Source organism: Lagenorhynchus albirostris, chromosome 2 (assembly GCF_949774975.1).
Source record: "Lagenorhynchus albirostris chromosome 2, mLagAlb1.1, whole genome shotgun sequence".
NCBI classification, from domain to species: Eukaryota; Metazoa; Chordata; class Mammalia; order Artiodactyla; family Delphinidae; genus Lagenorhynchus; species Lagenorhynchus albirostris.
In genome coordinates this window covers 151,111,804-151,135,081 of record NC_083096.1, presented here as the reverse complement: position 1 = coordinate 151,135,081, position 23,278 = coordinate 151,111,804, and the positions used below count along the sequence as shown (strand labels likewise).

The 23,278-nt window shown below is 49.1% G+C and overlaps 1 protein-coding gene across 1 annotated transcript in view; it reads left to right on the top strand.

The window, feature by feature from the left end:
* CFAP57 (cilia and flagella associated protein 57) overlaps positions 1-23,278 on the top strand; it is a 76,982-nt gene that overhangs the window by 38,731 nt on the left and 14,973 nt on the right. Inside the window, exons 11-18 of the mRNA XM_060142649.1 lie at positions 1,481-1,642; positions 5,401-5,556; positions 7,040-7,133; positions 7,764-7,954; positions 11,537-11,710; positions 12,737-12,895; positions 15,950-16,093; positions 22,526-22,642. Coding sequence (XP_059998632.1) covers positions 1,481-1,642; positions 5,401-5,556; positions 7,040-7,133; positions 7,764-7,954; positions 11,537-11,710; positions 12,737-12,895; positions 15,950-16,093; positions 22,526-22,642 — 1,197 coding nt within the window. The remainder of the gene's footprint in view (positions 1-1,480; positions 1,643-5,400; positions 5,557-7,039; positions 7,134-7,763; positions 7,955-11,536; positions 11,711-12,736; positions 12,896-15,949; positions 16,094-22,525; positions 22,643-23,278) is intronic.

Here is a 23,278-nt window from a genome sequence, read left to right as displayed (position 1 = left end):
GAGAGGACAGTTTCCATAGTTGATTCTTTACTTTTCACTTTTTATTTTGAAGTAATTATAGATTCGTAGGAAATCTGTAAGATAGCATCAAGGTCCTGTGTGCCCTTCACCCAATTTCCCCCAATAGTTACATCTAATGTAACTACTGTACAGTGTCAGACCAGAAAACTGACACTGGTACATCATGTGTGGGGTTCTGTATCATTTTTTCACATAGATGCGTAAATGTGTGTAACCACCACTGCACGCAAGACACAGAACTATTCCTGCACCACAGCAGCTTCCTCGTGCTACCCTTCATAGTCACCCAACACCACACCTAGTCCTCAGCAACCACTAATTTGCTTTCCATTTCTATAATTTTGACATCTTGAGAATTTTATATAAATAATCATACAGTATGTGACCATTTGAGAGGAGCTTTTTTTTTTTTTTTTAGCGGTACGCGGGCCTCTCACTGTTCTGGCCTCTCCCGTTGCGGAGCACAGGCTCCGGACGCGCAGGCCCAGCGGCCATGGCTCACGAGCCTAGCCGCTCCGCGGCATGTGGGATCCTCCCGGACCGGGGCACGAACCCGTGTGCCCTGCATCGGCAGACGGACTCTCAACCACTGCGCCACCAGGGAAGCCCCGAGAGGAGCTTTTTTCACTCAGCATAATACCCTGAGCACCATGCAAGTTATTTCATGTATCAATACTTTATTCCCTTTTTTGCTGAGTAGAATTCCATGGTAAGGATGTACCGTGATTTGTTTAACCATCTACCTCTTGTGGGATATTTGATTTTTTTTTTCCCCAGTTTTGGGCTATTACAAATAAAACTGCTATGAACAATTATGTACTGGCTTTTATGTTGACATGTTTTCATTTCTCTGGGGTAAATGCCCAGGAATACTGTTGCTGGATCATATATTACAAGTGTGTTTATTTAGTTTTTTAAGAAACTACCAAGCTGTTTTCCATTCCTACCAGCAATGCATGAGAGATCCAGTTTCTCTGCATCATCGCCAGCATTTGGTATTATCACTATTTTTTATTTTAGCTGTTCTAATAGGTGTATAGTGACATCTCATCATAGTCTTAATTCACATTCCCCTAATGGCTAGTAATGTTGAACATCTTTTCATGTGCTTATTTGCCATTTGTATAACTTCTCCAGTGAAATGTCTCTGTGTCTTCTGCCCACTTTCTAGTTGGATTATCGGGGTTTTTTACTGCTAAGTTTTGAGAGTTCTTATATAGTATACATAATAATTGACTCTAACGATTCCAAATCCACAGAGAACATACACATAGTCTTATTCTTTTATTCATTCCCAGAAGCCCGTGAGGGTTCTTGTCTCATGTCTTTTCTAAGATAGAGTCTTCCTCCCCAGGAGGCTGTACCCAGGCTGGCATGGAGGGAGGGCTTGCACAACAGCTGGCTCAGTCCTGCCTTCCACGGCCTGCGAAAGCCTCCTGTCCATGCTCTGTCTCCTCAGATGTCGCTCACCTTTGATGACCAGTTCCTGCTGAGCGTCGCCGAGGATGGCTGCCTGTTCACCTGGAAGGTCTTTGATAAGGATGGTCCGGGAATCAGGCGACAGAGGGAGGTGGGCTTTGCTGAAGAGGTGCTGGTTACCAAGACGGACATGGAAGAGAAGGTAAGAATTGGATCTAGTGAAGAGGGACATGGAAATTCCGTACCAGGCTGCATCCAAAGTCCTGGGACCGGCATAGAGCCCTTCTCTAGCCCGGCTTCCCCTGTGCCCAGCACAGACCCCCACAGCTCCCTGTACATGCTCACCCACACCACCACCGCTGCATTCTGTGTCCTCCCCACCCCACCTGTCCTTCTGCCACGTGATCGTCTTGACTTACGCTGAGCTCTACTTCTAGCCTGTGACCTATCTTTCCTCTCCTACTCTTTGAGGGCAGGAACCACGACATATAATTTGCTTGTATGACCAGCAGTTTCCAGCTCGCGCAAGGCGTAAATAAATATTTACATAAATATTTCCGATAAATATTTACAAAATTAAAGTGACAAACTTGTATATTCCAGTTGTATCTGTGAAACTTAATAACTGCTGGTATCTGGAAACTTCTTTAAAAAGAAAACAAAGATATTTATAAAACAGTCCTGAAACCCACTCCTCTCAATAATAAAACAATAACAGTAATAATAACCAACCACCAGGGCTTCCCTGGTGGCGCAGTGGTTAAGAATCCGCCTGCCAATGCAGAGAACACGGGTTCGAGTCCTGGTCTGGAAAGATCCCACATGCCGCGGAGCAACTAGCCCCGTGAGTCACAATTACTGAGCCTGCGCGTCTGGAGCCTGTGCTCCGCAACGGGAGAGGCCGCGATAGTGAGAGGCCCGCGCACCACGATGAGGAGTGGCCCCCACTTGCCACAACTAGAGAAAGCCCTCGCACAGAAACGAAGAGCCAACACAGCCAAAAATAAATAAATAAATAATTTAAAAAATAATAATAATAATAACTAATCACCAACTTTTTTTTAGGTTAGCCATGAAGCAGACACTGTGATAATTACTTTATAAGTATTTTCTCATTTAAATCTCCCAATATCTCTATGGAGAAGATACTGTTGTTTTCCCCACGTTTCAAAAAATGGTTTTGGAGACGTTGGGTGACGTGTCCAAAGTCACTGAGCTAATTAGGAGTAGGCCCAGAGTTCCAATCCAGACTTCATCCGGAGCGCGCTCTCCTAATCGTGACCTCAGAGCACCTGCCCTCCTGTTGATGCAGCTAACAGTCCGTTAAGATGTGTCTTGAGCGCTCTGAGTGCTGCGCTCCCCGAGGGAGAAACCGACTGGGTGGTAACCTCACGGGGCTCACAGAGGGTGCACAGCTGCGAGCTCACTGCTGTTTATCCAGAGTTTAAAGTGCATTCATTGAGTACCTACTGTTTGCTGGTCACTATGGATGCATGTGGGAGAAGACAGGATGGGCCCTGTGATCAGGAAACTCACAGTCAAGTGAGGGACAGAGGGGTTTCCCTGGTGGCGCAGTGGTTGAGGGTCCGCCTGCCGATGCAGGGGACACGGGTTCGTGCCCCGGTCCGGGAAGATCCCACATGCCGCAGAGCGGCTGGGCCCGTGAGCCATGGCTGCTGAGTCTGTGCCTCTGGAGCCTGTGCTCCGCAACGGGAGAGGCCACAACAGTGAAAGGCCCGCGTACCACAAAAAAAAAACCTCCAAGTGAGGGACAGAGACAAGTGAAACCAGCAGGACCACAATGGCCCCAGAGCAGGATGATAGGCCCCTGGCGATTGCTGGAGAGCCCTCCTAGAGCTCCCTGGAACTTTCTGCAGGAAAGGGAAGTGGGAGGAAAGGCTGAGGAAGAGGCTGTGAGAGTTAAGAGTCTGACCTCCTGCAGGCAAATGTGTCTCCTCCTCTTCCTTCTTCTCTATTTTCTCTCTTCTTCTCGGAGGGGAGGGGAAGACACCAAGTAGGAGACACCAGGCTGCACCAAAAGCCTGAGGTGTCTGGGCTGACTCCTGACCTCAGCCCCCAGCCCCCAGCTAGGCCTGACAGCACGGCTGCCAAGCTGGAAGTGACTAGTGTATGTTCTGCTCACTTCTTGAAATTCCCTTCTCTCTCGGGCTGCAGGAGACCACACCACATCATTGCCTGTGTGCCTCTCGGACTGTTCCTCCCCAGCTCCCTTCCTGGCTCTTCCTTCAACTGGCCTTAAAAGCCACATTGCCCAGAATTCCCAGCTCTCTCTTTTTCTTTACATTCTATGACATTCTATGTAACTATCGTGATTTACCCACTCATTCAGTCATTCATTTATTCATGCACCTAACTAGTATTTGCAGAAAGATGTGCTATGTACCAGACACTGTACTAGGTCTGGGATTACAGAAATGAAAGACATAGATGGTCCTGGAACTTATATCATGGGAAGAAGTATAGGTAAAATTTTAAAAGGGAACCAAGTGTGTAATGAGTGTTATGAAGGAACTGTGCTGTGGGAACACAGGGAAGGGACCCTGACCCAGGCCAGCTGGTGCCAGGGGAAGTGAGCCTTGAATGGAGCCTCCAGAACAAGTTGCAAAGGGCCTTCCACCCCGAGGAATGAGTGCGTGCAAACGGACGAGGGGGAATGCTCTGGGGAGGATGCTCCTAGCTGGTGGGGCTGGAGAGTAGAGGGGGTGCCGGAGAGAAGCGTTGGAGGTGAAACAGAGAAATAGTGAGGGGCCTTTTACACCATGTTTTAGACTTTGGAAATGCTTCCTAAGGCCCCACTGATGATCTAAGTTAGGGGATGACTCAGTAGATTTGTGTCTGAAGAGACTGCTCTGTAGCAGCAATGTGGAGAAGGATGGAGAAGGGCAATGAGCAGGTGCCTCCAATGCAACACGTCAGAACCAGGTCATTCCCACCAAAATGTGTCCCACTCGTCCGCGGCGGGCTCCCAGGGCCATGTATTCATCTGATACATATTTGTTTAGTGCCGGTCCTGTGCTGGGCTCCCAGGATAAAGCAGTGAAGCAAGACAGGCCAATGCAACCCTCAGGGAATTGTCTGGGCCGGGGAGACGGTCTCCATCCACAGTCCTCTCACTTCACCCCACAACGCATCAGGCACCACGTTCCCTAAAATCTCTTTCTCTGGAATCTTTCCCTTCTGCTCTGTTCCCCACCTCTGGTCAGGCCCTTACCGTCCCCCACCTGAACTATGCAGACCCCCCAACCAGTGCATCCGCCTTCAGTCCTTCTCTACCCTAGCCTGCGTGCACACTCCCTGGCTTTGGGCACTTATCACAATTGGTAATGTTATGTCTCCTTGGCTGTCTCAGTAGACTGTAAGTTTCATGGGGTTGGGAATCATGATTCAGCAAATATTTTTCGAGTGCCTACTCTGTGTCCGGCACCGTTCTAGGTACTTGGGGTACATCAGCATACAAAACCAACAGAGATCTCAGCCTTCTTGGAGATTAAATTCTAGTGGGGGATGAAAACAAAAGACCCTAAAATAATAAGTAACATTTAAAAGTGCCAAGATTTAAGGGAATAATAAAAAAGTAGAGCAGAGTAAGGGGGTGGGGGGAGTCAGAGGTGCCAGGAATGGGAAGGGGAAGGAAGCAGGATTAAGTCATGTGGTCTGTGTAGACCTCACTGAGGTGACATCTAAGCATAGCCGAAGGAGATGTGAGTTATTAGCATGCTGCCTGTTGCACAGTGGAGCTCACTGATGACACGTTTTGAGGGTAGAGGAAGAAGCTCCTATTTCTCCTAGTGTCTGGTCTGTGTGCCTTGTGCAGAAAGATGACACATGCGTTGGAGCCCGAGCAGAGCTGTAGGTCTCAGAGAGCTCAAGGCCACGGGTTTAAATAGTCTGATTCACCCGCACTGTGATTGTTGTTGATTCTGTGTCCTTCTCCCAAAGGTTCAGGTTATGTTGGAGCTGAAGACTCGTGTGGAAGAGTTAAGAATGGAGAATGAGTATCAACTTCGACTAAAGGACATGAACTATTCTGAGAAGGTTAAGGAACTAACAGACAAGTTCCTCCAGGAAATGGAGTCCTTGGAAATGAAAAACCAGGTCTGTTGAACCAACAACGGTGAATAACAAGGAATTTCCTGCTCACTCAAGACAACTGGGACACACTCAACAATAAGACATATGATAATGTGCGATTTTAAAGCATAGTTGATAACAGCAGAAATGCTTACAACGAAGTGCTAAGTGGGAAAAAAAGCAGAATATAGAACTCTCTATAGGGAATGCTATTAATGATGTAAAATAAATACACATAGAACGATTTTTAAGAGAATAGCTAGCAGTGTGATTATCTCTGGAAGTTGGGATTGTGGATAGTTTAAATTTGGTTCTTTATGCTGTTCTATAATTTTCAGATTCTCCACCATGAGAATATATTACCTTTGTGGTCAAGAGAAACTTATTTAAAAGCAAAATGAAAAGTAACAAGAAAAATAAAGTATGGAAAGAGAAGAGCTAGCAAAATATTAACCTCAGAATTGTCAGTAGGTTAAATAAAATGAGTCTAAATTGGCTTCCCTAGTGGCGCAGTGGTTGAGAATCCGCCTGCCAATGCAGGGGACACGGGTTTGAGCCCTGGTCCGGGAAGATCCCACATGCCTCGGAGCAACTAAGCCTGTGCACCACAACTACTGAGCCTGCGCTCTAGAGCCCGCAGGCCACAGCTACGGAGCCCGCATGCCACAACTACTGAAGCCTGTGTGCCTAGAGCCCGTGCTCTGCAACAAAGAGAAGCCACCACAATGAGAAGCCCGTGCACCACAAAGAGTAACCCCCGCTCGTTGCAACTAGAGAAAGTCCATGCGCAGCAACGAAGACCCAACGCAGACAAAAAATAAAATAATTAATTATTAATTTAAAAAATATATAGTCTAAATGGCCTTCCTGTAGTTAAAGATGGTCCAGGACTCTCCCAGAATGATTTCTCTGTTCTGTACAAATCTGCCTGGCCCTTCACCAGAACAGCCAGTTTTTTGCTCGAGTGATATTTGTTCTTTTATGTTATCTCCATGGGCCTAAAAACACCCTGGCAGTTAATTTTATTATTTCATTCATTTAATCAACAAACATTGGTGCCTTCTGTAATCTGAGCACAAAGTTAGATACCTCCCCTTCCTGCAAAGAGCTTTCCTGCTCCATTAAAGAAAACACTTTCTTGAAGCTGATACATTAACATAGCCAAGGATTTCCTTGAGAGCAATGTGCTGACAACAGAGAATTCAAATCAGTCCTTACCTTTTCCATCCAGAAATCCATTTGGTGCATGTCCAAAACTGAACTCATCATCGACAAGGTTCATTTCGTAGAAGGATCTAAATAGAGATAGTATAGAATTTTCACAGCAGAATATAATGCAAATAAAAGTGATAACTTGCATGTTGCTTGTAGAACAGTGCTTGGTGCAAAGTAAGGGCTTGGGAAATGTGTGTGAGTGAAGGAGGCTCTCACTTGTACAACTGGTGCTTCTCATGGTGGTGCTTTCAGCAGATGTGTAGAAATGAGAGCATTTTACTCTGTGTCTTAGGTTTTAAGAGCAGAAAAAGAAAAGCAGGATGCACTCCATCGTGAACGCATGGAAGACCTCCTGGAAAAACAGAGCCGGGAACTGCAGGACTTGGGTGAGGCCATCAGTGGAGGCCACTGGGCAGAGGGCAGTTGACTGGGAGCAAAGTCTGAGAGTCCTCCAGGTTCAGCAGAAGCCCCAGTCTATAAACAGCCTACATTTATCCCCTGGAACTCACCATGGGTTTTGCTCCTGTGTATTTACTCATTGATTAAACACAAATTAAACACCTACTGCATGCCAGTAGGAGGTAGGAAAAGTGTGGGTTTGGAGCCTGATAGGCTGCCTTGGGTCCCATATTCACCTGGACTTGCTGGGTGCTCTAGGGAATCACCTAAGCTCACCAAGCCTCAGTTTACTGTCCCATAAAATGGGGGTACTAGTACCCATTTTGCACACTCAGGGCATTCTTCTTGGCCCTGAACCCACAAATACCCCTCTGCACTTTCCTGGAAACCTTTCCGCCTAGATGGTGAAGGGAGGAAATCGGGCTGCCAGACAAAACGATGGCGTGGGGGGCCCGTGAGGAAGACAGGTGTGCATTTGTATCTCGCCTGTGGAGGCAGGAGCTCTAGCTGGTGCTGGAAGGGGGCCCAAGGCTGGAAAAGCACCCAAGGCTCCCCTGGGTGTCCCTGAGGCTGATGCTACTGTCCCTCCTGAAATAACCTTCCTTGCTTCTCTCCAGAATGTTGCAACAACCAAAAGTTGCTTCTAGAATATGAGAAGTACCAGGAGTTGCAGCTCAAGTCCCAGAGGATGCAGGAAGAGTATGAGAAACAGCTTCGGGATAACGATGAGACCAAGAGCCAGGCCCTGGAGGAGCTGACTGAGTTTTACGAGGCCAAACTGCAGGAGAAAATCACCCTCCTGGAAGAGGTACTCGCAGGAAGCAGAGCTGTGCCTCCCTGTCACGGTGCCATCCTGCAGGCCTGGCCTGGGAACAGTCCAGAGAGCTGTGGGAAGCCTCGCTTGACCTCCATTTCCTTCCCCACCTTCCTTTCCGAGTGTGTTTCGTTTGGCCTTGTTTTGTGCTGTTTATATGTTTGTTTCCCTGGCGGCCAAGGGACTCCCTGAGCTGGGAGGTGCTCAGCTTTTGAAACTAAATTTCCTTGGATAGACTAAGTTCATAACTATTGTTCTCTCCTAACTGTACCTTCGAGCCTTAAGCACTGGGGAGAGCTTTCTAGAAGAAGCCTCTAGAACTGGAGAGGAACAGGGACCTGAACCATGGGAAAGGTGGTTGCCTGAAACCCCTTCGTAACTTCTTATGTCTTGCAAGACATTGTAAGCCAGTGAAATCATTCCTGCGCTGACTCAACAAACACAGACTGTGTCTTATTGGTTTACCAGCCTGAGTGCTGGGTGGTGAAGCGAAGTGAAACATGGGGCCAGGTTCTCAGTGGGTGAGAAAGGCGGTCACACGGGCTGATATTCATCAAGGTGTAGACGGGACAGTGGGGAATGCAGACACAGCACCCACCCTGGCCTGCAAGGTCTGGAAAGGCTGGCAGGAGCTACCGAGATCCAGGAGGCTTGGAAGCTGGAATTAACCAGGAGACTGGGAAATGCAGGAGGTTAAGAACATACAGGCAGGGCAAAGTCATAGACTATTCAAGCAGTTGGGTTGCCAAAATATCTCGTTTCCCAAGATGAAGGGAAAAATGAGAGAGGCCAGATGGTGTCCTTCTTGGCACGAAATTCTGGCAGACATTGTTGCTGACAGTGAGAGGGCAGGAGAGTCACGAAAGTATGGAGTGATTTTTGAAGGGAATGAGGAAGGGAGTGACTAAGAAGGGGGCGGGCAGGTCTGTAGCTGAAGGCGCAGCTGAGGTCTGAGAGGCGAATTCTGGTGGCGTTCACCCAGCAGGCCGTGCGCTATTCCACAGCAGGGCTCAGCAAATAGGTGTGTGAGAGAGGAAGGCCTGGAGCCGCCCTGAGCCAGAGCTGGGGCTTCTCTGGGTGGTGAAAATAAAGGTTGGCTGGTGACCTGCCACGGGGTCCGGACCAGAGAGGGTCAGCAAGGCACCAAGAGTCAGTGGAGGAACCACGACCAGGCGAGGGCACGTGGTGAGGTTGAGAGCTGGGATGGTGCCCCTGGGATCCAACAGAGAAGTCCCCTGTGCTCAGAGAGCAGGGCCTGTATTTTAAGACTTCAGAGGCGGCACCATTCCAGGGGGTGGACCTGAGAGTGGGTGCGGGAAGATAAGGGGCAAAGCACCAGGAGACGTTCTAGGATCCTCTGTAACCAGCCTGGTGATGGCAGGGAAGGCGGTGAGTTGACATCCAGAAGTCTTCGGTGAACAGGGAGGGTGACCAGGCAGCGGGGGATATATAGGTGATGAGAAGTAAAGTGGAGGTCCCGCAGACCTGGCAGAGGCTGAGCTCTGATAGCAGAGGGGGAGCTAAGAGATTCCACCCACACCTGAGCCCGGCCTGCTTCCAGTTCCACGGCGTGAGGAATGTTCCTTCGCTGCCCTGCCCACCTCCCCAGCCCCATTTCCAGCTGCCCCTGTCCAGTGATGTGGAGCCTCTGGGAGTTTCCTGCACAACCTCTGAGCCCCTGCTCAGGATGATGCCTCTTCATCTAGGCACTTGTTTGCCCCCTCAGGGACTCAGGACAAGAGCTAACTCCTTGACGATTCCTCCCTAACCCTTCCCTCCCACAGGGCTAAGCATCCCTCCTCTGCGTTCTCAGGACCCCCGGGCCCCTTTCGCCCATGTGGCTTACACAGCAACATCGTGGTTTGCTGGGCTCTGATTTTAGGGTGAATGGATCGATCCTCCCAGTGGGGAGAGAGGCCAGCCTTCCTCCCAGGACCTCTCACAGTGAGGACAAGGCTTTTCTTCTTTTGAGTCAGTAAGATTTCAACTCAGAACCTTCCTAGGGAGATTCGTCCCAAGTGCCATCTTACTACCGGCTGGGCTGCTTCTACTTTTTAGCAACATCTCCCAGACCAAGAGCAGGGGCTTGCGGGCCCCTCTAGGCTGCAGTCGGAGCCGCCCTGGCCAGGCTTCTGTCCAGCAAGGGTCTGGTGACGTGATGGGCAAAGAGAAGCCTTTCTCAGAACGCCACTGAGCCCAGTTTTAAAACCACCTTGTCTCACTCAACCTCCAAAACACTCAGTCCAGGGATGGTACGTGCAGCCTGGGAGAATACCAGGGTCAGTGTGAGAAGAAAGACATTGACTCTACCATGATGTAAATGTCCACCCCTGGGCAGCAGTGAGCAAGGAGGAGCCCTGCCCCAGTCACTCCCCAAACTCCACCAGGCAGAGCTCATTTTCCCAGCATCTGGGCTCTAGGCTTTTCCTCATTCAGCACCGACATGTACCAGATATGTGCTGGGTGTTCACTGCAGTGGGTGGAGATGTGGCCCTGCCGTCAAGGAGCCTCTGTGTCAAGCAGGCATTTACAATATAATGTAAAGTGATGGGGGACGTACAGTATTCACACGGGAAATGTAGCTGAACCGAGAGCCGGAGGAAGAATAGGAGAGAGCCACGGGAAGATGCTGGAGTCAGAGGGACAGCGGGTATCAAGGCTCAGCAGCTGAGGACCATGCACACTGCGGGAACTGAAGTTAGTTCACACTGGAGAGAGCCTGGGGTGGGAGTGATGGCTGAGGCCATGGAGATGCACTGGAACTGCCTCCTGTGAGCCTGTGGACCCGTTTCAAGAGTCTGGACTCTACCATGAGGACAAGGGTGAGCCAGAGAAGGCTTGCAAGTGGGGGTCGGCATGACCAGGTGTGTGGTTTAGAAAGCTCCCCTCGACTAGAGAATGAGATCCGACTGGAGGGAAGCATGACCAGAGGCAGGAGGCTGGCTAGCAGGCTGACAACAGTCCAGGCAAGAGATGACAGGGGCCTGGGCAGTGGCAGAGGCATAAAGTGGATGGATTCAAGAGGTGAAAAGGACGGGATTGGTTGGATTAAGGAGGGGGAGGGTGGAATTAAAGCTTCACTCATTCATTCAGATATTTATTGAGTACCTACTGTGTGTCAGTGTGCGTTGTACACTGGGAACTCCTGGTGGGCGTGATAGACTGGGTTTTTGCCCTCGAGGAGCTGACATCTAATGGGAGAGACAATCAAGTAATTCCACAAATAAATATAAAGTTACAAGCGTCACAAGTTTAGTGAGGGAAAGATAGAAGGGGGCTGGTGTCAGTGTGAAGAAGACCAGAGGTGGAACAGGGTTGGGGGATGTTGGTGGGACAGTGGTTGAAGTGATAGAGCCCAAGGCCTGATCTGGTAGGGAAAGGGGGACAAACAGAAGGACAGAAAGAAAGTGGAAGGGTCAAGGGACCCATGGCCTTGGTTTCCACTACCGTACTAACACTCGGTCTCCCATCCCCATGATAGGCCTTGTATGTTCACCTCGTCCCAGGCCCTCTGAGCACAAGGGTGCCACGTGTCCCCTCTTCCCTGGGCACACACTCTCCCTCTCTCCGAGCCAGGCACAGGAAGATGTCAGGCAGCAGCTGCGCGAGTTTGAAGAGACCAAGAAGCAGATTGAAGAAGATGAAGACCGTGAGATCCAAGATATCAAAACCAAGTATGAGAAGAAGCTTCGGGATGAAAAGGAGTCAAACCTGCGGCTCAAAGGAGAAACGGGCATCATGAGGAAGAAGGTACCAGGCTGTTCCCGAGAGGCCTGGGGGCAGACCAGGGCCTCACTACAGAGAAAGCATGGGGTGGGTAGACGGACACGGAGCCAGCTGATGGCGGCTCTGCCCCGGGATGACCTGGCAAGATCCCATCTGAATGTCCTCATCTCCAGCAAGCGGGTTAGGAAAACAGCACTGGCTGGTGTGAGGGTTCCCCCTGCCCAGACAGGCAGACAGATCCTTACCACATCGTCTGACGGGGTAACCATCGGGGCTCCCCCTCCTCTTTCCTGTTTGCAGGGACGGTGAGGTTCACCATGACACTGGTGGACACCCTGGGCTTTCATTTATTGGCAAGTGGGATTTAGAGTTTTCAGAGCTAAATATTTAAAGAGGAAATGCAGTCTTTGGAGGTGAGATAGATAAAGTTTTCACCTGGAGGTGTCCTCAGGCTCTCAGTGCAGGGGTTCAGGGGTGCTCCCGTTCAGACTCTGTGGGCGGGAGAAAGATTGGGAGTATAGGATGCTTAGGTTATAAGGCAGGGGAGATGTTTGTAGTCACTGATGGCTGAGTGAGGAGGCATTCAATTCATAGATCGTTATAGAATTGCCAGTTGCCCCGAAACGTTTAGCCTAAGAGAAGCCAAGTTCAAAGCAAGCTCATGTTCTTTCCTATTAGAAATCACACTACTAGTCAATCCAGGGGACAATCACATCTTCCCTTCTTGGACATGACTAAGATGGCTCATCAGTTAGGGCCCAACCTCTGCAACCTCGATGGGGCATGGATCCCAGCCTTTCAGGGTCAGTGTGGTCATGGAAGACTCTGGATCTGCTGGGGGAACTGGTCTCTCTGGAGCCTCTTAAGGCAGACAGCCCTTCTTCACATAAGGGGATGGGACTGGATCTTGTCGGACAGAATTGTCCCCTGGGAAATTCCTGACTGTCCCAAATTCTGATGGGGAGCTCTTAAAGTCTACAGGCAGTCAGGAGGAATGGAGATGAGTTCACAGGCTCTGGTGGTCTCTGTCGTTGCTGTTTGTTCCTCTAGTTCAGCAACCTGCAGAAAGAGATTGAAGAGCGAACCAACGACACTGAGATTCTGAAGGGAGAGCAGGTGAAGCTGCAAGGAGTCATCAAGTCCCTGGAGAAGGACATCCTGGGTCTCAAGCAGGAGATCCAGGAAAGAGACGAGACGATTCAGGATAAGGTAAAGGTACATCCTGTGTCCCGCCTCAACTCCCGCCTAGACGGACCCAGGCAATGAGGACACAGCTCAAGAGACAGGGTCCCTGCCTTCCTGGAACCCATTTATTGAACTTGATGGGGGTGGGGTGAAGTACCTACTGTGTGCTTGGCACTGGGCTAACCGCTGTAAACACATACCATTCAATTCCCCCAACAACCCCAGGGACCATGAGCCACCCAGTTGTATAGCTCAGGAAACTGGTTCCGAGGGGTAAGTATCTTGCCCAGGCTCGTACAGTTCATAGGTGACGGACTTGGGGTAACAACCTGAGTGCTGACTGCCAGGCCCCTGCTCGCCACTGCGCCAGGCATCCCAGGGTGACCATCCCATGGACTCACTCACCCCATCGCCCATGTAGTCCCCCTGGTCAGAGAGGAACTCCCCCGTGGTTGGCCCTGTAACCACTGGATACCCCAGAAAGTGGTATCATTTTTCTGGATGGCTTTCTCACAAAACACTAAAAGAAACACATCACATTTTGTGAGGCACACCACCTCCGTATCCAAAATCTCATATCCTCCTCCTGAGCAAATCCAGGCTCCGCACCCTCCTCTCCAGTCCCTCTGCCATTGCTCCCTTAGTTGGACACAACTGCTGGGTGGTTGAGAACGCAGGTTTCAGCCTAGTGAGCTGGGTTCCAGGGCAGCCTCTGCAATTGGCCACAGGACCTCAGGCAACTAATCCAAGCCTTGTTTCCCCACCTGTGGATGCGGCCCTCAGGGGCTCTGATAAGGATGAAATGAGACAGTGCGCACGTATCATTTCTGCAAGTGAGCGTTTGCATTTGTATCTGGGCATTTTTTAGGGAGGAGTCAAAGCTCTCCACAGATTCTCAAAGGGTTTTTTTTTTAATTTAAATTTTATTGGAGTAGAGTTAGTTTACAAAGTTGTATTAGTTTCAGGTGTACCGCAAAGTGAATCACTTATACATATACCTATATCCACTCTTCTTTAGATTCTTTTCCCATATAGGTCACTACAGAGTATTGAGTGGAGTTCCCTGTGCTATACAGTAGGTCCTTATTAGTTATCTATTTTATATATAGTAGTGTGTTTATGTCAACCCCAATCTCCCAATTTACTGCTCCCCCCAACTCAAAGTGGGTTTTTGAAAAGAAAGAGGTTAAGACCTCTAGAAAATTGCACCAGCCTCCTAACGGGTCTAACGGCCTTCCTTCCCACTTCCCATCCGGGCTCCCTGCCACCACACTCTGTAATTATTGTCACTCTTCCACTTAAAATTCTTTCACACGTCCCAACTGCCTGTGGCAAGGGGCAGCAAAATTTTTTTTTCTATAAAGGGCAAGGTAGTAAATATTTTCAAGCAGTGTGGTCTCTGCCACAGTTGCTCGGTTCTGCCGCAGTAGCATAAAATCAGCCATAGACAAGACATCGACGAATGGGCTTGGCTACATTCCAATCAAACTTTATGAAAACAGGGGCTTCCCTAGTGGCGCAGTGGCTAAGAATCTGCCTGCCAATGCAGGGGACACAGATTCAAGGCCTGGGCTGGGAAGATCCCACATGCCGTGGAGCAACTAAGCCCCTGCGCCACAACTACTGAGCCTGCACTCTAGAGCCCATGAGCCACAACTACTGAGCCCGCGTGCCACAACTACTGAAGCCCGTGCACCTAGAGCCCGTGCTCCGCAACAAGAGAAGCCACCGCAATGAGAAGCCCGCCCACCACAACGAAGAGTAACCCCTGCTCGCTGAAACTAGAGAACAGCCTGTACGCAGCAACAAAGACCCAACGTAGCGAAAATAAATAATTTTTTTTTAAGTATAAAAAAAAAACTTTATGAGAACAGGCGGCAGGTCACATTTGGCCCGAGTGCTATAGCTTACCAACTCCTGGCCTCCGGGATAAATTCTCAACTCTTTAACCCAACATGGAAGACCCTTGCCTCTCTCCCCTCCTCCCCTCCAGGCTCACCTTTCACTGTCCCCATGAACCACCACCCTGACTCACACAAGTTGTTCTCAGCACCCTCAATACACACCACGCCTTCCATGTGCCTCCCTCTTCCACAATACCTGTCACAGTGTAGGTTTACATTTGTTGACACATCTGCTTTCCCAGCTAGTGTGTTTCTCTGTAAGGGTAGGAACTGTGGCGTATTTCTATTTGGAATCTCCGACCTTGGCAAAAGATCTTTGTGCAGTAAATGTGTGGTAATGGATAGACCTACATTCCAACTACAATTGCCTTGCAACAAATTACCCCAAAACGTAGTGGTGGAAAACAACTGTTTTATTATGCTTGCAGATTTTGTGGGTCTGGAATTTGGACAGGGTACAACGGGATGGCTTGTCTGTGTCCCCGATGTCTGGGTCCTAGTGGGGCCTCAGTTGGGTGACTCCCGCAGCAGGGGGCTGGAAGACCAGCCTCCAAGGTGGCTTCTTCATCCCCATGTCCAGCCCCTTGACCAGCATGGCTGGGAGGCTGAGCTTAGCTGGGACTGTTGACAGAGCACCAAACATGCTCTCCAGCCTGGAGGTCTCAGTGTAGGAGGACTTTTCACATAGCAGATGGCCTCCCAGAGCACGTGTTCCAAGAGAACCAGGTGGAATCTGCTCGGCCTTTTCCAAGCTAGCCTGGGAAGCTATGCAGCATCACTTGAGTTTCATTCGTTGGATACAAGCAAACCATAAGTCCAGCCAGATGCAAGGGGAGGGAATTAGACACCACCTCCTGATGGAGAAGCATAAGAAGCACGCTCTTCTCTTGTAGAAGAGCATGTACGACAGGAGATGCTGCCCAGGTGAGCTTTGGAAAACACAGTTGACCAAAACCTGTCTGAATGGGTGAGTGAATGAATGTAGTCCTGGCACAGAAGCCAAGAAGTCAATGGTTCCCTCTGGTGGGGGATCCGGCCTTTGTGTCCCCAGCAAGGGGAGCAGTCTGTGGCCTCCTCAATCAGGAGGTCACAGGATTTGTGCACTTTGCCTAAAGGGATTCCGTACCAGGACCTCCTGGTAGCTCTCTCAACTTCTCTCTCCTCTCACGCACAGGAGAAGCGAATCTATGATCTGAAAAAGAAAAATCAAGAACTAGAGAAATTCAAGTTTGTGCTTGACTACAAAATAAAGGAGCTGAAGAAGCAAATAGAACCTCGAGAGAATGAGATCAAAGTGATGAAGGAACAGATTCAAAAGGTGAGAAGCCATCTGGACCCCCTGGCCTCCTTCCCAACCATTCCTGGCTGGCCAGGAGGGAATGAAAGAAAGCTCTCCTGGGACTCCCCTGGCGGTCCAGTGGTTAAGACTCCCATGCTTCCACTGCAGGGGCTGTGGGTTTGATCCTTGGTCAGGGAACTGAGATCCCGTATGCCGTTCAGCACAGCAAAAAAAAAAATTTTTTTAAAGAAAAGAAAAAAGAAAGGAAGCTCTCCTCACAGCCCCTCCCTGCTCCCAAGGTGTGGGCAGCATCCACTCCGCAGAAGAAGCCACGGGAAGGCCCAACGGGGGTTCGGTGGTGCAAAAGCAAAGTGCTTTGGGATTTGGCTTCCCCCGGGGCCTTGGGGTGGGCTTTGGACCTATTTGGACCACGGTTGCTGGGCCTTCAGCCACCAGGGGGCGATGTGTACTCAGCCACCAGCCTGTCCACCAGAAAGTACACCCCTCCGGATTCAACACTTTTTTCTCAGACTAAACATGCTGGTGGGGGCCCTACGCAAGGCCATGGTGTTTGGACTTCATCTGATAAGGAGTGTAGGAAGTCATCAAAGGCTCTTGAGCAAGAAAGTGGCAAAATTAAGAGTGTGTTCCGGGAAGCAAACAGGATGGACGCAGAGAGGAGAGAGATCAGAAGCAAGGGACGAGGGCTTCTGAGAGCCCAGTGGGGTACAAGCGTTCCCCTTCGGCCCCTCTGCCCAGTACACAGGGCATTTCTTTATGACGTGTTTACCTGTCAGCCTCCCCACACTGGGCAGTGAGCAGCTGACAGTGGGGTCCACGGTTCATCTAAACGAGGGTGGTCCTGACCTCCCCGTCGTCCAGTTTCCCCGTTTCTCAGTCAGTGGCACCACGATCCACCCAGGTTCTTAACGTAGAAGTGTGGAAGCCATCTCGGTTCTTCCCTTCTCTTTAACTCCTATATCCAAGTCACCGATGCCTATCTGATCCATTTCCAAACGATATCTCAGATCCAACCCTCCTTGCCCTCCGCTGCCATCACTCCAGTCCAAGCCTACATCATCTCTCTTCTGGTCCTGACTCCAGCCTCCAGTCTGGTCACATAGAGACCACAGCAAACCCCCAGTGGTATCTCCTCCCACCTAGAATGAAGCCCGGACTCCTTACAGAGGCCCTGCGTGATCCCACCTCAACCAGCCTCTCTAGCCATATCTCCAGGCTCCTTCCCTGGCTCCAGCCTGCAGGCTTTCTGACAGTTCCAAGGACAAGCACCTTTGCAGCGCTGCTCCCCCCGCCCAGAAGGCTCTCAGATCTTCACACGACTGGCTTCTTTGCGTCTTTCACGTCTCAGCTCATGTGTCACCTCTCCAAGGAGGTCTTCCCTGCTACCCTATCCAAAACAGCCTCCTACTCCCCCTCCATCTTCTCTAACTGTGCTGAGCAAAGCTAAAAGGGTAGCAGAGTGTACCGATGGCCCAACTAGAATTGACTCCACAAGGGCTATCATGGAGAAAAGCAAAGCTAAAAGGGTAGCAGGGTGTATCGATGGCCCAACTAGAACTGACTCCACAAGGGCTATTGGGGAGAAAAGCAAAGCCTTTTCTCCAGGAGGCCCAGAAAAGAGGCCACGTGGTGGGACCAGTCCAGGGCTGGGACATCCAGAGAGGATATGTCCTGTGACGATGACTTTCTCCCTGGCCTCTGGGATAAGGAAGGATGTTCCCAGCTGACCACAGAGCTGCCTCCTCTGGCCCTCCTGCCATTCTTGAGTGACCTCAGGGCCCAAGAATGGCAGCCTGAGAAGATGAGAAAGAGCAGGGGCCCTACCTGCCTGGAAAGCGGATGCACCGCAGGCCCCTGGCAGTCACGGCCCCACTTCTCCCACTTCATCTGACATATTTGTCAACTGCACTTAAGGTTGGGTTGGTTGCCTTCCACTGCAACACACCTGAGAGATTATTCACATTCCCTTCAGTAACTGGACCAACCACGGCTTTGATCCTCAGCAGGGAATATGCCACCCCTTTGAGAAAGAGTCAAACAGGACCCCTCCTGCCCCACCCCAGGTGCCAGTTGCTGCCAGGGCTGATGTCTGGGCCCAGTTCCTTCCCTGGGGGCCTGTGACCTGGTGGCTTCCCTCTGTGGGTCAGACACATTAGGCCCACCTGCTGTGGACCTCCTGTGAAGTTCCTTTCCCTGCAAGAAGGAAGCTGCAAGCCCTTGGCTCCTTTGTAGGACTGAGACATCCGTGCCTGAAAACAGAAAACTTCCCTGACTCAAGTGCCTTCCCTCACAGACACTCTTGCAGCTTCTCTTTGATGAAACGTGACTATCTCCTTCCTAGGGCAGGAGTTTCCAGAACCTCATCATTTTACTTCACACTCTTTTATTTCTTCATCTAGTGCAGGTTTTCTCCGCCTCGGCACTATTGGCGCTTTGGGGTGGATAATTCCTGTTGTCGGGGGGCAGTCCTGTACATTGTGGGGTATTTAGCAGCACCCCTGGTCCCTACCCACTAGAGGTAGAGATAGTCCTCCCCCTCCCCCAGATATGACAACCCAAAATGTCTCTAGATGTTGCCACATGTCCCCTGGTGGGGCGGGGGTCAAGATTCCTCTCCCCAGCCCCCGCTCCCCACTAAGAATCTCTGAATATGATGAGTACCACCTGGACAAGTAGATGGAATTTCCACTCCAGGAAAAGGATGCTTGTTCCCATTCACTGGTCAGTCTCCCGGCTGACCAGCCAACTACTCAAAGTTGACATATTTCTATGTCAATCTTTCTATGAAATAGATTCTTTTTACTCTCGGCATGGTTTGACGCTTTGCTCATATCACTTCCTTTCTAACCTAATCCGGTCATTGCTGACTTTAAGACTGTAGAGAAAGAGGCACAGCCAGCTGCAAGCACCCAGGCCTTGGAGAAGCCCCTTTCTCTCTTGCAGCGGCCGTTTCCTTGGTCTGGGGCACCAGCATCTCACCTGGGCCACAGCGGCAGCCTCCTGACCAGGCTACCTGGCTCCAGTCTTACTCTCTCCGGTACAGCCTCTGCATCAGGCCTCCTAAGGTGCAGACCAGATCATGCCACTCCTTGGGTAAGACCTGTCAGTGGCTCCCTGAACTTTCAGGATAAGGGCCAAGCTTCTGACCTATTTAAACTTCTGGGCAGGGTAAAGTCCGAGCTTCACACCATTCCAGCCTCAGCCCCAGGCTCCTGCGTGATCCAGCTCAGCTGACCTCTCTAGCTCCTCTCCCACTTCCTCACACGCACCCCTCCAAGGTCCAGGGGTGGCTGGACCACTTGCAGCCTGCAGAGATGTGCCAGGCTGCCCATGCCTCTGGTCCTTGCTGTGCATGGCTGTTCTCTCTGCCTGAGATTCTCCTTCCCAACTTGTCCTTAAACCCTATGCCTCCTACAAAACCCGACGGAGCGTCCCTTCCCTAGGTGCCACCCCTCAGCTGCACTGTGCACACACAGGGCCCTTTCCGCCCTGACTGCCGATGGTGTTGATCCTACTGCACGTGAACTTCTCATTTACTTCCCTCTAATCCCTCTAGACCCGGGGCTTCTTGAAGAAAACTGCCTTTCAGTCAGGTCTGTATCCCTATGCCTGTGACAGCCTGCCAGTCCTTTCTAAGGGATACATTCTTTCGTTAGCTATGTAAACATCCACACTTGCTCTGTGTCCTCTACCAGGCGGCTCCACATAGCTCTGCCAACATTGCATGTTTATCTTATCATTCTTCCAGAGGCAGGTTGTTTCAGGCTCTCCTCCCTTCCCTCAGTCTTGCTTCCCTTGGCCTTCTATACCTGCGATGCATTCATTTATTCATATGTTATTCATATGAATATTTATTGAGAGCCGCTTTTATGCCAGGCGTTGGGTCAAAGGGCTACTCTGTTCGTACAAAATGCTTCCTGTAATTAGGCTAACATTCTTCCAAACGCTGCCCCTTCCTGTCCAGGATGCGGCTCCCTAGGGCCTCCTGGTACCCGAGAAGCTGGCCGGGAGCCTTGAAATCTGGCCGAAGGGCCTGCGTTAAGCTAGAGGGGCTACTCCATCCAGCCAGGAAAAAACCCCGTGAACTCCCCATCCCCCTCAAAATAGTCAGCAAACCTCTCGATCCACCAGATCCACCAGATCTGGCGTGTCAGTCAGACTGCACTCCTTTGCTTTTGGCAGGAGTTAAATCAAAGACGAGCTCACCTACAGCTGATCTCATTCTAATCAGAAGCTCTGATTATTACTCACCTGTCCTTGGTTGATACCCATGTAACAATGAATAAAGAGTCAGAAGCTCATGGGTAGCTTCTTTTTTTTTTTCTTTTGAAGATGAGGCCCTCTGAAGTTGTCTTTTTCAGACCTTTTCAACAGAATGATGAGGCAAAGTTTCCTTCTCAGCCTCCTCTTTTCTGTTTTATGCCTTAGACTGGGGACACCTACATGCTGGTCCCTCAAAACTTTCTGCTTGAGGGTCGGCCCTGATGATTTGTGGCCCCAGAGGGTCAAGATTCACTCATACAACTTCACAAAGTAGAACGAGAAAGCTGCTTTTCTGCAGAACCTTGCCTCAGGTTACAGGTTCCAGTCAATTTATAAGGAATTCAAGAAAAGAAGGAAGGAACAGGGAAACTAAGGGCAAAAAATTCATAGCCGGGCTATAGAAACACATGATCTGGGTTAACATTATCAGCCAAGGGGTGGGGAGCTTTGGGGACGGTGAGGCGTAAGAAGAAAGGTTCCTTCCAGTGTGGGAACTAGAAGGGAAGTGCCCTGGTAGCAGGGGAAACATTCCCACTGAAAGACTTCAGTTCTCAAATATAATTTTCATTCTCTGACTTTCTTCATTGAGGTACCACTGGTTTATGATGTTATGTAAGTTTCATGTGTGCAGCATTATATTTCTTTTGTTGTTGTTGTTGTTCTTTTATTTATTTATTTATTTACTACTTTATTGGAGTATAATTGCTTTACAATGGTGTGTTAGTTTCTGCTTCATAACAAAGTGAATCAGTTATACATATACATATGTTCCCATATCTCTTCCCTCTTGCGTCTCCCTCCCTCCCACCCAACAGCATTATACTTCTACTTCCATATGTACTACAGCATGTACAGTTTCCATCCATCGCCGTACAGTTACTCCTCTTTACCCATGTTGCCCTTGCCCTGCCCTTTTCCCTCTCGTAGCCACTACTCTGTTCTCTGTATCTATGTGCTTGGTTTGTTTGGTTTGTTCATTTATTTTGTTTGTTTTTTGTTGTTTTTCTAATTGAAGTACAGTTAATTTACAATGTTGTGTTCGTTACAAGTGTACAGCAAAGTGATTCAGTTATACATAAAACTTGCAGGTTATTTTCCATTATAGGTTATTATAAGATATTGAATATAGTTCCCTGTGCTATCCTTATTTACCTCTTTTATATATAGTAGTGTGTAGATGTTAATCCCAAACTCCTAATTTATCTCCCCCCACTCCACCCCCTCTATCCCCTTTGGTAACCATAAGTTTGTTTTCTATGTCTCTGAGTCTTATTTCTGTTTTGTAAATAAGTTCATTTGTATCATTTTTTTTAGATTCCACATATAAGCAATATCATGATATTTGTCTTTATCTGACTTACTTCACTTAATATGATAATCTCTAGGTCCATCCATGTTGCTGCAAATGGCATTATTTCATTCTTTTTTATGGCTGAGTAATATTCCTTTGTATATATGTACCACATCTTTATCCATCATCTGTCGATGGACATTTAAGTTCCTTCCATGTCTTTTATATCCCAAAGGTGAATGAAATCATACAGTATTTGTGTTTCTCTGTTGGGCTTATTTCACTTAGCATAATACCCTAAAGGAACCCATCCATATTGTTGCAAATGGCAAGATTTCATTCTTTTTTATGGCTGAATAGTATTCCATTTGTGTGTGTGTGTGTGTGTGTGTGTGTGTGTGTGTGTGTGTGTGTGTGTGTACCAAAGTTTCTTTATCCATTCCTCCACTGATGGGCACTTAGGTTGCTTCCATATCTTGGCTATTGTAAATAATGCTACGATAAACATAGGGGTGCATATATCTTTTCAAATTAGTGTTTTTGCATTCTTTGGATAAATACCCAGAAGTGGGATAGCTGGATCCTCTGTTATACAGCTATTCTTAATTTTTTGAGGACTCTCCGTACTGTTCTCCATAGTGGCTGCACCAATTTACATTCCAACCAACAGTGCACAAGAATTTCCTTTTCTCCACATCTTCTCTAACCCTTACTATTTCTTGCCTTTTTGATAATAGCCATTCTAACAGGCAGGAGGTGATATCTCATTGTGGTTTTGATTTCCCTTTCCCTAATAATTAGTGATGTTGAACATTTTTCATGTGCCCATTGGCCATCTGCATGTCTTCCTTGGCTTACTTTCTTATTCTTGACTCTTTTTCCCCTGTTGTCTGTAGATGGAAACTGAACTGGAGCGTTTCCATAAGCAGAACACACAGCTGGAGCTGAACATCACAGAATTGTGGCAGAAATTAAGAGCTACTGATCAGGAGATGCACAGAGAGAGACAAAAGGTGTGAGGATTTTCAGAGTCCGGCAGCTCTTGGATTCAGGAGCTGGCGCCTGTCTGCAACGGGCAGCTGGCTTTCAAGAGACAGAGCCAGCCCGTAGCTAAGATACACCCATTTTAACTCGCATTCTTTACTTGTTCACAGCCCTGCCCTATTTCAGGCTCATGTACATTTACGTAACTGAATCCATCTGAGACTATAAAATGACTTTGAGTATAGTGATCAAGGAGGTGGGAAGCCAGTGTTATAGGAATGCTCACAACATTGGCTTGTGTGGCCTGGGAAGGAACCTGTTCAGAGAGATCATCTGTAGTCGGTGGTTAAAGGCTTGGCTGCCAAAACAATACTGAGCTAAGAGGACCTCAGAAATCGCCTATTCTGGTCTCTCTATGTAATAAACAAGGAAAGCAAGGTCAGAGAGATTAGGAAGTTCGAAACCTCACCCAGCACCCACAGCTAGTGAGCACATACAGAGCCAGGGCTGGGAACCCAGTCTCTGGTCCTGGGCCAGGACTTGGCTGCACCCTCACCCCCTGGCACAGAGCACCTCGTAATGTCGGTAGAATCAGATTGAATTTTTCCACCCCTCACATTAAGGATTGACTCTGTACTGGGTAATACTAGAAGCTGCAGAGCTAT